Raw genomic sequence first — 13648 nt, 5'->3', positions numbered from 1 at the left:
CAATATTATCTTTCCTACTTAAATATATTAAATGACTCTCCTTTTTTATTTGCTACATTTCTGGAATTTGGATAGATATTTCACTGTCTAACAAAGAAGAGGGGTTCTTCTGAGACTTAGAAAATGTCATAAATAATTCAATTAGTACCCTATCAAATGTTAATCAGTAAGAGCTATTATTAATGATATAACAGAAGCAATAGGTAATAGTTCTAGGAGAATTACTGCTATATCAGATATTTTATAAATATGCACAGTTCTTATCCATTAGAAGATACAGAAGGCAGGCACAAGAGATAGCAGAGCTGAAATCTAATAGCTATTCTTTGAATCATCTATTAGTACTAAATAATTCTAGAGTTAGTGGGGAAATAAAGAAAGTTTGACTTGGGTTAGGAGAGGGGCTAATATACACAGGTCAGGATATACCAACCTTTTCCAAGTGTGGAACCACGACCTATAATCCCAATTAAATCTAGGGAGAGAATTGTGAACATAACTTCCCCAATTTTGGCCCCTCTTTTGGGGGTAATCCACCTTCTTAATGGGCAAGGGTGTCAAATGATATTTAGATGAACCACAAGGAAAAAAAATCTTAATGACCAGATAAAATAATTCCACTGGAAGCAAGCAGTCCCAGACAAACTGTAACTCTCAAACCCCCAGACTTCTTTCTTGAGACAGTAGAAAATTATAAATTGATCCACATTCACAAAAATCTCCAGCCCTAAGTATGTATCAGGCAGCTGACAGAAGAGGAAATATCCTCTACGATTCCACCAAATGAGGAAGGCACAGTTGCTCGCCAAAAGTTCACCTTTGTAGCCATCCAGCAAAGTCCATTTTGATTGCTGTATCCACAACTGATCATCACCATGTGTTCAAAGCTAAAGTACCTTTAATTGGACAGCAACTTGCTTAAGAAACAGGATAGTAATCCTCTTCTCTTGGGCTAATGGAATCTTGACAACATGATATCCCATACATTCCAGCAATTAGAAAAGAAGAGCTATATTCCAGGATTTAGGAACGTCCATTATCTCAATTTTTCCCCATTCCATCAAGGAGTATAATTCCAACATGGAAACTGTGTAGATCCAAAATGGAAAAATCAAGGATTGCCTTCACTCCTCTTCATCCAAATACATATTTCCAGGTTAAAGTATTGTTTGTAGAATCCAAGAGGTCGAATTATATGGACTGCTAGGTTTTTTGGTGACATACCAATTCGTTCATACACTTCGTGCAGTGAAAACTGAGAAGCAAATATCAAATTCTAAAAGAATCTGTAGGCTCTAATATTCCAGAAATATTCCATATAGTACAACCACAAAATCTGTAGCCAAGTAGCTCCATCAGGTAGAAGAGATATATCCAAGGAAAGCCTTAACATTATCCAAGAGAAGGAATAAAAGTCTAGAAGACAGGTAACTCCAAAAATGATGCTGCCATACAAAATCTTCCACCACTTTATATCTCAGCAGTAGATATCCAATCAGCTGCAGGAAATATCCTCTACGATTCCATAAGATACCAGCCACTGGGATAGAAATCACTTCCGTTTCCAACCCAAAATAGGAAACATTGAGAATGCCCAAAACTTTAAATCCATCTGGGGCCCCTAAATACGAGTTTCTGTTTCTCACCATATCAAATACAAAATACCTGCCTACAGAAACCTTGGAACTTACCCATCAAGTCTCCGGTCATAACGTCCTTCTCGTGCATGAAGTGATGGTGAGGGGCCATAAGCAGGCCCTCCACCACCTCCTCTGAACCCAGAAACCTCTCTACTACGAGATGCTATGGAAACTGTATCATCCAATCCCCGAGCAGCACTTGGAATGGTGCCTGGTTCATTATAATCCGTGCGTAGGTCTCTATCTCCCATTTTGTTGACTGAGTTGTGAGCTTTCTGTGCACTTTTGATGTCCACAAAATCCACAAAGGCGGCCACTCCTCCTTCAGAACCCCTCTTTGGGAGAATTTTGACACTTTCCACGCGGCCATATCTAAAAAAAATAAATAAATAAATAATCAGTGTTATTGCTGCATGGTAATAATTTTCCAAAAATAGTTTTAAAAATGTTTCTTATATTTAAACAATTTACATTATGCATGTATAGGGGACGGGTTGCAAGTTAATTTTAAATGTCTTGTATACTCACATTTTTCTTTTTTGAGGCAAATATTAACATTTTTACCAGATTGTTTTATTGCTCTCATTTGTAAATATAGTATTTACTATAAACTGACTTTACCTTTCTAGAACACTAAGCTGAATGACTTTCATAAGTTTTTAGGAATTTTACATCCTAAAACAGGATATTATACCTAAGATAATCAAAGTAACTTACCAGTCTTAAGAGATTTTTATTCAAGTAAAAACTGTAGCTGAAAACAGCTATTCTACAGATTTCATTTTAATTTAATTCATTAAGTGAAAATGATTTTACTGAAAAAATAAGATGATTTCAAACACTCCTTACTGGAAGGCAAAATAAATTCAAATATTCTGTGCATGTGCAAGTATCAGTCCTAATTTTTAATGTAATTTTTTGCTATTTAATTCTCTTTTCCAGGGGATTAAAAGAAAAAGTGTTAAAATTTATAATTTATGTATAACTAAATTGTTTATATAAATTAATACATCAGAAAATCTTTTGACAGACTCTATGTTCTCATTTTCATTCCAAAAATAGTTTACTATGTACAAAAAGAAAAATTGTATGGCACCATTTATATTCTGAAGCATGCATGTAAAAACATAATTATCTAGAATTTTAAAATTCAAGAAAATTCTTCTAATTTCATTAGGAGTTAATTGTATTTTATATATCCCTGTAATTTGGCTTTTTTTTTTAATTTGGCATTTTAAAAAGGCAGGCACAGCGCTTTTAAATATAACACTCTTACATGCTGACAATCCAAGATCGTAATTTTACACTTCCCCTGAAGAAGCTGATATTATCAGAAAGTGGGACGTTTCATTTATATTCTCTAGTATGATTTAAGTTGTTACATCTCACAAGGGAAACATAATCCTAAAATCCAGTTTCATCACGCAACTGAACTAGATGTAACGAAATTACGTGGGATAAATTAATTGATGAAAGGATCTTTTAAATTTGGGGAATAAAATGATAGAAACAGAAATATAAACATAAAAAATACCCTCAAATGTATCTGACAAATGACTTGTATCAAGAATCTAAGAAATCTTAACTCACTTTTTAAAAACTGGAGAAGACACTTCTCCAAAGAAGATATACAGATGGCAGACAAGCACAGAAAAAGATGCTCAAAATCATTAGTCATTAGGGAAATACAAATCAAAACCACAATAAAATACCACTCAGTTCACACCCACTAGTCTGTATTAGAAAAGAGAACAGAACAGAACAAGTATTGGCAAGGATATGGAGAAATCTGAAACCTCCTGCATAGCTGCTGGAACTGTAAAAAGGTACAGCCACTGTGGAAAAGTAGCATTTTCTCCAAAAGTTAAGCAAAGAATTATCATATGACCCAGCACGTCCAAGGTATATACCCAAGACAAATGAAAACTAGGGCTCAACTATTTGAGCACCAATGATGGTGAAGGTGAAGGTGAAAGTCGCTCAGTCGTGTCCAACTCTTTGCGACTCCATGGACTTAGTCCACGGAATTCTCCAGGCCAGAATACTGGAGTGGGTAGCCTTTCCCTTCTCCAGGGGATCTTCCCAACCCAGGGATCGAACCCAGGTCTCCCTCATTGCAGGCAGATTCTTTACCAGCTGAGCCACAAGGGAAGCCCAAGAATACTGGAGTGGGTAGCCTATCCCTTCTCCAGGGGATCTTTCCAACCCAGGGATCGAACCCAGGTCTCCCACATTGCAGGCAGATTCTTTACCAGCTGAGCCACAAGGGAAGCCCAAGAATACTGGAGTGGGTAGCCTATCCCTTCTCCAGTGGATCTTCCCAACCCAGGAATTGAACCAGGGTCTCCCGCATTGCAGATGGATTCTTTACCAGCTGAGCCACAAGGGAAGCCCAAGAATACTGGAGTGGGTAGCCTATCCCTTCTCCAGCAGATCTTCCCAACCCAGGAATTGAACCAGGGTCTCCTGCATCACAGGCAGATTCTTTACCAACTGAGCTATGAGGGAAGCCCTCATATGTACCAATGTTGGTACATGTGCACCAATGTCGTTATTCACAAACACCAAAAGATGGAAACAACCCGTGTCCATCAATGGATGAATGAATAAAATGAAATGTGGTATATACATAAAATGGAATATTAAGACATAAAAAGAAATGAAGTTCTGATATGTGCTAGAACATGGATAAACCTTGAAAACATCATACTAAATGAAATAAGCCAGACACAAAAGGACAATTAATTTATGATTCCACTTATATGAGGTATCTGGAATAGACAAATTCATGAAGATAAAGTAGAATAAAGGTTGGGGAGATACTGCTTAATGGTACAGAATGGAATTTTGTATGGAATGAAAAAATTCTAGAAATAGTGCTAATGGTTACATAACATTGTGAGTACACTTTTTTTTGGCTATGCCAAGCATCTTCCAGGATTAGTTCCCCAACCAGGGATGGAAGCTGGGGCCCTGGCAGTAAAAGCACCAAATCCAACCACTGGACCACCAGGGACTTCCCTGTGAATGCACGTAATGTCACCAACTGTACACGTCAAATGGTTAAAATAATAAATTTTGTATTTTGTATATTTTAACATGCACACACATACACAACTAATCACTTCAGCCCAAGCGCACAAAGGTTTATTCTATTAGAAAGAAGAAAGAGAAAAGAGGGAAGCATCAGGCAACTCTCCGTCAAAAAAAAAGCCAAACTACTACAGGAAAAACAAATATTTAAGCTTAAATTCTGAATAACAAAGAGCTAAATGCAATACTGAAAAGAGGGACCAAATACTCAATGCACAGATTATGAAAACAAAGTCAGATGGGCCTCCTTCATCAAAATGGTGGGCTCACAGTCCCCATCATTGTTATATAAGGGGACTACACTCTGGAAACAAAATACAAATTTGTCTCCAAATTTAACAAAGAACTTCATCAGCTATTACATTACTCTTTTACACTGAGTAGACTAGAAACACCCAAATCTTAAAAAAAAAGAAAAAAGCTGCTTAACTCTTCATATTCATAAAAACTCAGCATGTACAGATGTGATAGATGGACCATAAAGAAGGCTAAGCACCAAAGAATTGATGCTTTTGAACTGTGGTGCTGGAAAAGACTCATGAGAGTTCCTTGGACAGCAAGAAGATCAAATGAGTCAATCCAAAGGAAATCAACCCTGAATATTCACTGATGCTGAAGCTTGAACACTTCGGCAACCTGATGCAGTGCTGACTCACTGGGAAAGACCCTGATGCTGGGAAAGATTAAGGGCAGGAGGAGAAGGGGTGACAGATGAGACGGTTGGATGGCATCCCTGACTCAATGGATATGAGTTTGAGCAAACTTCAAAAGATAGTGAAGGACAGGGAAGCCTGGCATGCTGTTGTCCATGGGATCGCAAAGAGTTGGACACAACTTAGCAACTGAACAACAAAAACAAAATGTAAACGTGATTTCCTGGTTTTGTCTACTCTTTTCAAAACAACACATTTCCTATAGTACTCAAGTAGTCCTCAAGTGTTCAAGATGAAACATTACCTAACATTTACTAATTAAAAAAGAAAAAAAGAACAAAAATAATAAAATCACAATTAGATAATATTTCCTTTTTTAAAAAACATCAAGCCTTAGCTATAGGTTTTCAGAGAATCTATCAAAGAGTCTCCAGTAATACGCACAAAATTTTTTAAGTTACATAGTCACTGCTTGTAGTAATAAGTTAATTCACTTGTAGCTTTAAAGAATCAAGAGAACCTAAACTTTTTAAAAATGAGAACATAAACTTGAGAAATCGTATTTGATTGCTACCAGTTGTAGTATATAAAATCTAAAAGGTTTGTTTTCAAAAACACAAATCAAAAAATATTACATTGGTTTCTATTTGGTCAAAAATGTTCACCATCAAAAAATGTTAAATTTATCAACATACACTATAGTTCTTAAAAGTTTTTAAGAGCGAGTTTTTTTTTTTTTTTGGTAGGAGCGAGTTTTAAAATAACCCTAAATAATGCCACATTTACTGCGATGGCTTCCCTGGTGGCTCAGATGGTAAAAGCATCTGCTTACAATGTGAAAGACCCAGGTTCAATCCCTGGGACAGAAAGATCCCTGGAGAAAGAAATGGCAACCCACTCCAGTACTCTTGGAAAATTCCACGGGAGGAGCCTGGTGGGCTACAGTCCATAGGGTCACAAAGAGTCAGACAGGACTGAGCAAATTCACCTTTACTTTCACCTGGTCTCCCTTAAACATCTATTTATGGGCTTTCCTAATGGCTCAGTCTATGGAGTTGCTAAAGAGTCGGACACGACTTTGCAACTAAACAACAATTTTTTACATTATTAAAATATTCAAAATCATTCCTCTTCCAAACTCAAACAGTTGGGTTATAAATATATCCTTCACAACCACCAAGCTATCTGTAACAATGCTGTAACATCAACACTTATAGAAACCTTTTATAGTAAAAAAATTTTATGAAGAAATTACAAAATTTATAAATCAATGACTTGATCCTATATTTAGACCAAAAGACTGGTTTCCCCTCTGTGTTAGACTTTTATTTCCTATACCAGTGACTACAAATACTTCAAGAATACCAAAATGCAGAATCCGCTAGAAATTTAAATGCATTATGTGTGTGTGTGCTAAGTCAATTCAGTCATGTCTGACTCTGTGCAAGTCTATGGACCCTATGCCAGGCTCCTCTGTCCATGGGATTCTCCAGGCAAGAATACTGGAGTGGGTTGCCATGCCCTCCTCCAGGGGTTCTTAACAGCATTTAAACTGGAGCTGGCCACAATTTTCCTACATAGTCACAGGTCAAATTTTTTTAAATTTTCATTGCAATAAAATAAAACATAAAATTAGCTATTTAGCCATTTACGTGTACAATCCCAATCTTTTCAAATAAATCACAGCTATTTCTGGTCCTCAACATAGTGGAGGTAGACATTAAAGCTACATCATTTACAATTACTGATACTCCCCATACATCAACACATTAAATGTAGTATGTAGCTCAGAATCATATATTTAAATTGTAAAACTCCTGCAATTTGGACATAACCAAATAAGATGTTGATATTTTAATACGTCATATGTCTCATTATCAATTTAAATAAGTTAAAAACCAAAGGAAGAACCTGTTTTAACAATTATCTAGAATGACAAAGATAAATTTAAATTGTTAGCATGAGAATCACAAATTACAAGTTAATAGTTTTACTCTGTCCAAAGGATGAAAAATTGCTATAAGCCCAGAAAATAGAAAATATTTGCAAATTATTTATCTGATAGTTCTTAAAACTCAACAATGAAAAAGACATATTGCAATTTAAAAATAGGCAAAGGATATATGGGCAATTTCTCCCAAAAAGGTAAACAGCCAATAAACACACAAAAATTCGCTTAACATCAGACTTTAGGAAAATAAGAACCAAAACCATAGTGAGATAACACTTCACATTCAATACAATGGCGAAAATAAAAATGACAGACAATAACAAGTGATTAGGATAAGGAGATTTCTAAGATTTTCCAAAGATTTCTAAACCCTAAGACATTGCTGGTGAAACGGCAAAATGGTACAGTCACTTTGGAAATCAATTTGGAAGTTCCTGAAAATGTTCAACTTAGAACCATGTAATTCAGCAATTCTTCTAGATATGAAGTGAAAATGTATGTCCACATAAAAACACAGAAATGTCACAATATCATTATTCATAATAGCCAAAAAAAAAGGTTCAATTGCTGAGTGGAGTTTTTAAAATGTGGTAGGTCCATTCAATGGAATGTCATTCGGCAATAAAAAGGAATGAAGTCCTAATACATGCTACAACAATGGATGAATCTCGAAGATATTATACTAAGTAAAAGAAGCCAATTACATATTGTATGATTTCATATGTAAAAGGTCCAAAATAGACAAACACACAGAAGTAGAAAAGATTAGTGGATGCCAGAAGTTGGGGAAAATAAAGAATGGGGAATGACTGCTAATAGGTTTCATTCTGGAGTGATAAAAATATTCTGGTGTCAGTGGTGATGGCTGTACAACTCTGCAATTATTCTAAAAAACAAATGAACTGTAAGCCTTCAGGGGAAGAATTTTATGCCATATGAATTATATCTCATTAAAACTGCTATTAAAAGAAAAAAACACAAAAATAGTACCTGTCACTGTCTTTTCTTCACTATTTACGTGTGTGTGTATGTATGTATGTATGCATTTTTGGCTGTGATGAGTCTACACTGTTATGCACAGGCTTTCTCTAGTTGCAGAGTGCAGGCTTCTCATTGCGGTGGCTTCTGCTGTTGCGGAGCATGGGCTCTAAAGTGAGCAGGAGTCAGCAGTTACTGCCTATGGACTCGGTAGTTGTGGCTCATGGACTCAGTTGCCCCAGGGCATGTGGGATATTCTACAACCAAGGATCAAACCGGTGTTCCCTGCATTGCAAGGTGGACTCTTAACCACTGGACTCCCAGGGAAGCCCCTGTCACGGTCTTTTAATGTATCAGAATTTATGTCTCCTTTGGTCACAAGCGTCTACGTTACCCTCAATATATTGGGTTGGCCAAAAAGTTTTTGTTCATTCGGGGTTTTCAGAATACCCAAACGAACTTTTTGGCCTACTCAATGAATCAACTGAATGCGACATTTCCTGTAAATGGGCACACATCGAAGACATTTTCTATTTCAGGCATGACTGCCTGGGAAGATAAGAAACCCATTAGATGACAAGCAAAACCTATCTTCATTTCACAGCAATACTGAATTCTTTCAGTATAAATGTATAAAACATATCTATAAGCTACTCTTAAAAAATTAACATATTCCCCTTTAATCACACCCTATCTTTGGAGTAAGAACTGTACAAATAATAACTAAAGATGGCAAAAACAGACTCAGAATCCCTATATCCAGCAAAGAAAAGTCAACCACAGGCTCCCAGCCTCATTTTTAGGAAAAGCTAATATTCTAAAATGTTGCTCTACTTGGAGGAATGGGGGAGTTGTGGAAAAAGAAGGGGGTGGAGAATGATTTGTAACAGCTTACTGATTTGTGTTCTCTCTCTGCCAAAAATAAATAATTAATAGTTTGTTGTACAGTCTTCTACAGACTCTCAGCATGAGATAAAATACCTATGTCATAAAGGAAAAGACCATATAAATTAAACCATGTAAAAATAATAGCTCCTAAATTGCAAAATGCAGTCAAGACAAATGGGGAAAAATACCTGCAAATGGAGAAATAAGTGATTTCCTAAATATACAAACTTCTGCAAATCAAAGGAGACAGAAGCTCCCCCCCAAAAAATTGGCAAAATACCTAAACAGGAAATTCTTTAACAATTTCACTCAAAATTTCAAAAATCCAAAAAGAGTACCATGTAAAACAAAAATCTAAATATTAATATCTAGATAACAGTGAAAGTCTAAGAAAATAGTACTTTCATAACACTGTCTGCAGGAATATAAATTAGATAAACTCTAAGGAAGACAATCTGATAGTGTCTTTATTAACGGGACACTCCTAGCATCCAGTGGTTAGGACTCTGTGCTTCTAACACAGGGGGTGCAGATTCGATCCCTGGTCAGTGAACTAAGATTCCGCATGCCCTGTGACCCAGTCAAAAATAAATGAAAAAAGAAATTTAGAACTAAGTACACATCCCCAGAAATTTCATTCACAGGAATTTTTCATTCATGTATAATTGCACATGTCTCAGTGTACAAGATTTCTTAGTAAGCAGTACTGCTTATAACAATTAAAAACAAAAAATGGAACCACCATTCCACTTTGTCTCTATGAATTTGACTGCTCCAGGTAGTTAATGTAAGTAGATGCATACAGTGTTTGTTCTTCTGTGACTTATTTCACCTAGCATGATGTCTTCAAGGTTCATCCATGTTGTAGCATAAGTCAGAATTTCCTTTCCTAACATAATACTGGAAATCAAAAATACTCACTTAGACTTTCCTGGTAGTACAGTGGATAAGAATCTGCCTGCTAATGCAAGGGACATGGGTTCAATCCCTGGTCCAGGAGGATCCCACATGTCTCAGGGCAACTAAGCCAGTGCACCACAACAACTGAAGCCTCAGCCCTGGAGCCCATAGGTCGGGTGCCTGAAGCCTGTGTTTGCAACCAGAGAAGCCACTGCAGGGAGAAGACCGCACACCAAAGAAAACAAAGAGTTTCCTCCCCCCCACCCCGACCCCACCCCCAGCTCAAGGCAACTAGAGAAAGCCCACATGCAGCAATGAAGACCTCAGGGAAGGAGGGTAGAGAAGAAAGAAAGGAAGGAAAGGGTATAAATGCAAAGGTCTCTTTGAAAATACTTCTGGGTATAAATCTAAAGAAAATAAAAACAGAATCTCAGAAAATGTGCTTCCTACCTGGTTTGCTGTTGCTAAGTCGCTTCAGTCATGTCCGACTCTGCGCAACCCCATAGAGGGCAGCCTACGAGGCTCCCCCGTCCCTGGGATTCTCCAGGCAAGAACACTGGAGTGGGTTGCCATTTCCTTCTCCAATGCATGAAAGTGAAAAGTGAAAGTGAAGTTGCTCAGTCGTGTCTGACTCTTAGCGACCCCATGGACTGCAGCCTACCAGGCTCCTCCGTCCATGGGATTTTCCAGGCAAGAGTACTGGAGTGGGGTGCCACTGCCTTCTCCTACCTGGTTTAATAGGACTATTACAGTACAGTCACTGAAAAGGAAACTAACTTCTAATCTATGGCTTACTTCGTAGTACTAACAAGGCTTACTTCATAGTAGTAACAAAATAACAATTTAAAAAAGACTTTGAGAAATTTATAAATTCCTTCTAATATTTCACTTGATTACATTTCTATCCTACTTTCATAATATTTAGTTGCTTAGATAGAATAAAATCAAGACAGAAATGTGATCTTTTTATAATATACACAAATTTCATAGTCTTTTTATCCACCATTGTAGTTTTGTAAAATCTTTAAAGACTACCTGTATTTCCAGATTAAAGAAATGTACCACTCTAATCTTAAAAGGTGTTTGGGTTTTTCTACTTAATTCCAATGGTTTATAAACTTTTAAATAATCATGCTTCCAAATTTAAAAAAAAAAACAAACTTGCACAAAATTAAATCCATTAAATTATTAAGTCACCAGTCTCTATCCAATCATTCCCAAAAGTATTAATAGGCAAACTTCTTCAGTCAACACTTTAGTCTGATTAATTATCATCTTTAGAACTAAAAAGCTTTTTCTTATAAGCAAAAATGTTTTACCATCAAATTTCCAATAAGATCAACACAAAGGAAATCTAATGTCACAACCCTGTGAGACCCCAAGCTGTGATGCAAGTTCCTTTTATACACCTACTTTTACGCTGGCAAAGCAAACTTATGCTGAAATGGAATAATCTGTGTCAAAAACCACCATGGAAAGGGCTAGTTCATTAAAAAGTAAAATAAAATGGGGCGCTATAAGTGACAAGAAAAATTAAGAGTATATTCTTATATACCTTAGATTAGCGTAACAAGGCACATACACCATTTTTTAAAATTAACTGCAATATAATTTAAAACTGTTTGAAACTTTACAAAGACCACTTAAATTTGGACCTAAGAAAGGCTATTTTTGATTGATAAGCATAGCTATTTAGCAGAATGATTCACTTGAAAAGAACTTTTTCTTTTGCATGATGGATACACAGTATTTAGATATAGTAAGCTCTTTTATTATCCAACTAATCATCAATATATACTTTTTAAAAATCTTCACAGCATTCCAGTGACTCTTATTCATTATGAAGAATGACAGGCAGAACCAGATTTTCTTTTTCTTTGGCTTGCAAGAGCTTTTAATATTATACTCATTCATCTCTCACTTTAAGTTTTCAGTTATCAATCAAAACACCATTCGTATCAAAAGTTGACACAGTGAGCATATACACGAAAGAGTTACATGTACAGATTTTCATCGGCCCCATAGAGATCATGCCAGTAAATTTGCCAGCAAATTTGAGAATATGGAAGCAAATTTGGAAAATTCAGCAGTGGCCACAGGACTGGAAAAGGTCAGTTTTCATTCCAATCCCAAAGAAAGGCAAGGCCAAAGAATGCTCAAACTACTGCACAATTGTACTTATCTCACACACCAGTAAAGTAATGCTCAAAGTACTCCAAGCCATGCTTAAACAGTATGTGAACCATGAACTTCCAGATGTTCAAGCTGGATTCAGGAAAGACAGAGGAACCAGAGATCAAATTGCCAACATCCACTGGATCATCGAAAACGCAACAGAGTTCCAGAAAAACATCTTTTTCTGCTTTATTGACTATGCCAAAGCCTTTGACTGTGTGAGCCACAACAAACTCTGGAAAATTCTGAAAGAGATGGGAATATCAGACCACCTGACCTGCCTCTTGAGAAATCTGTATGCAGGTCAGGAAGCAACAGTTAGAACTGGACATGGAACAACAGACTGGTTCCAAATAGGGAAATGAGTACATCAAGGCTGTATATTGTCACCCTGCTTATTTAACTTATATGCAGAGTACATCACGAGAAATGCTGGGCTGGATGAAGCACAAGCTGGAATCAAAATTGCTGGGAGAAATATAAATAACCTCAGATATGCAGATGATACCACCCTTATGGCAGAAAGTGAAGAAGAACCAAAGAGCCTCTTGAAAGTGAAAAGAGGAGAGTGGAAAAGTTGGCTTAAAGCTCAACATTCAGAAAACTAAGATCATGGCATCTGGTGCCATCACTTCATAGCAAATAGATGGAGAAACAGTGGCAACATTGACAGACTTTATTTTTGGGGACTCCAAAATCACTGCAGATAGTGACTGCAGCCATGAAATTAAGACACTTGCTCCTCGGAAGAAAAGTTATGACCAACCTAGACAGCATACTAAAAAGCAGAGATATTACTTTGCCAACAAAGGTCCATCTAGTCAAAGCTATGGTTTTTGCAGTAGTCATGTATGAATGTGAGAGATGGACTATAAAGAAAGCTGAGCACCGAAGAATAGATGCTTTTGAACTGTGGTGTTGGAGAAGGCTCTTGAGAGTCCCTTGGACTGCAAGGAGATCCAACCAGTCCATCCTAAAGGAAATCAGTCCTGAATATTCATCGGAAGGACTGATGCTGATGCTGATGCTGAAACTCCAATACTTTGGCCACCTGATGTGAATGAAGAACTGACTCACCAGAAAAGACCCTGCTGGGAAAGAGTGAAGGCAGGAGGAGAAGGGGACGACAGAGGATGAGATGGCTGGATGGCATAACTGATTCAATAGACAAGAGTATGAGTAAACTCCAGGAGTTGGCGATGGACAGGGAGGCCTGGCATGCTGCAGTCCATGGGGTCACAAAGAGTCAGACACGACTGAGTGACAGAACTGAACTGACTGATAGAGATCATGTTACATGTCCCATTTTATACCTTGTTTTGTCATTAAATATTTATCCATGCCAATAAAGACCCTTTACCAGTTCTAAC

General features: G+C 36.9%; 1 protein-coding gene across 3 annotated transcripts in view; it reads right to left on the bottom strand.

Annotated features, from left to right (window-relative positions):
* The window catches only part of SPEN (spen family transcriptional repressor), a 94161-nt gene that overhangs the window by 64873 nt on the left and 15640 nt on the right, over positions 1-13648 (bottom strand). For all 3 annotated transcript variants that reach the window (XM_025285667.3, XM_006079608.4, XM_006079607.4), the window contains exon 2: positions 1692-2012. In XM_025285667.3, coding sequence (XP_025141452.2) covers positions 1692-2012 — 321 coding nt within the window. The remainder of the gene's footprint in view (positions 1-1691; positions 2013-13648) is intronic.

This window comes from Bubalus bubalis, chromosome 5 (assembly GCF_019923935.1).
Source record: "Bubalus bubalis isolate 160015118507 breed Murrah chromosome 5, NDDB_SH_1, whole genome shotgun sequence".
Taxonomy (NCBI): domain Eukaryota; kingdom Metazoa; phylum Chordata; class Mammalia; order Artiodactyla; family Bovidae; genus Bubalus; species Bubalus bubalis.
The sequence above is the reverse complement of the archived record's forward strand: the minus strand, read 5'-3'. Positions and strand labels throughout refer to the sequence as shown.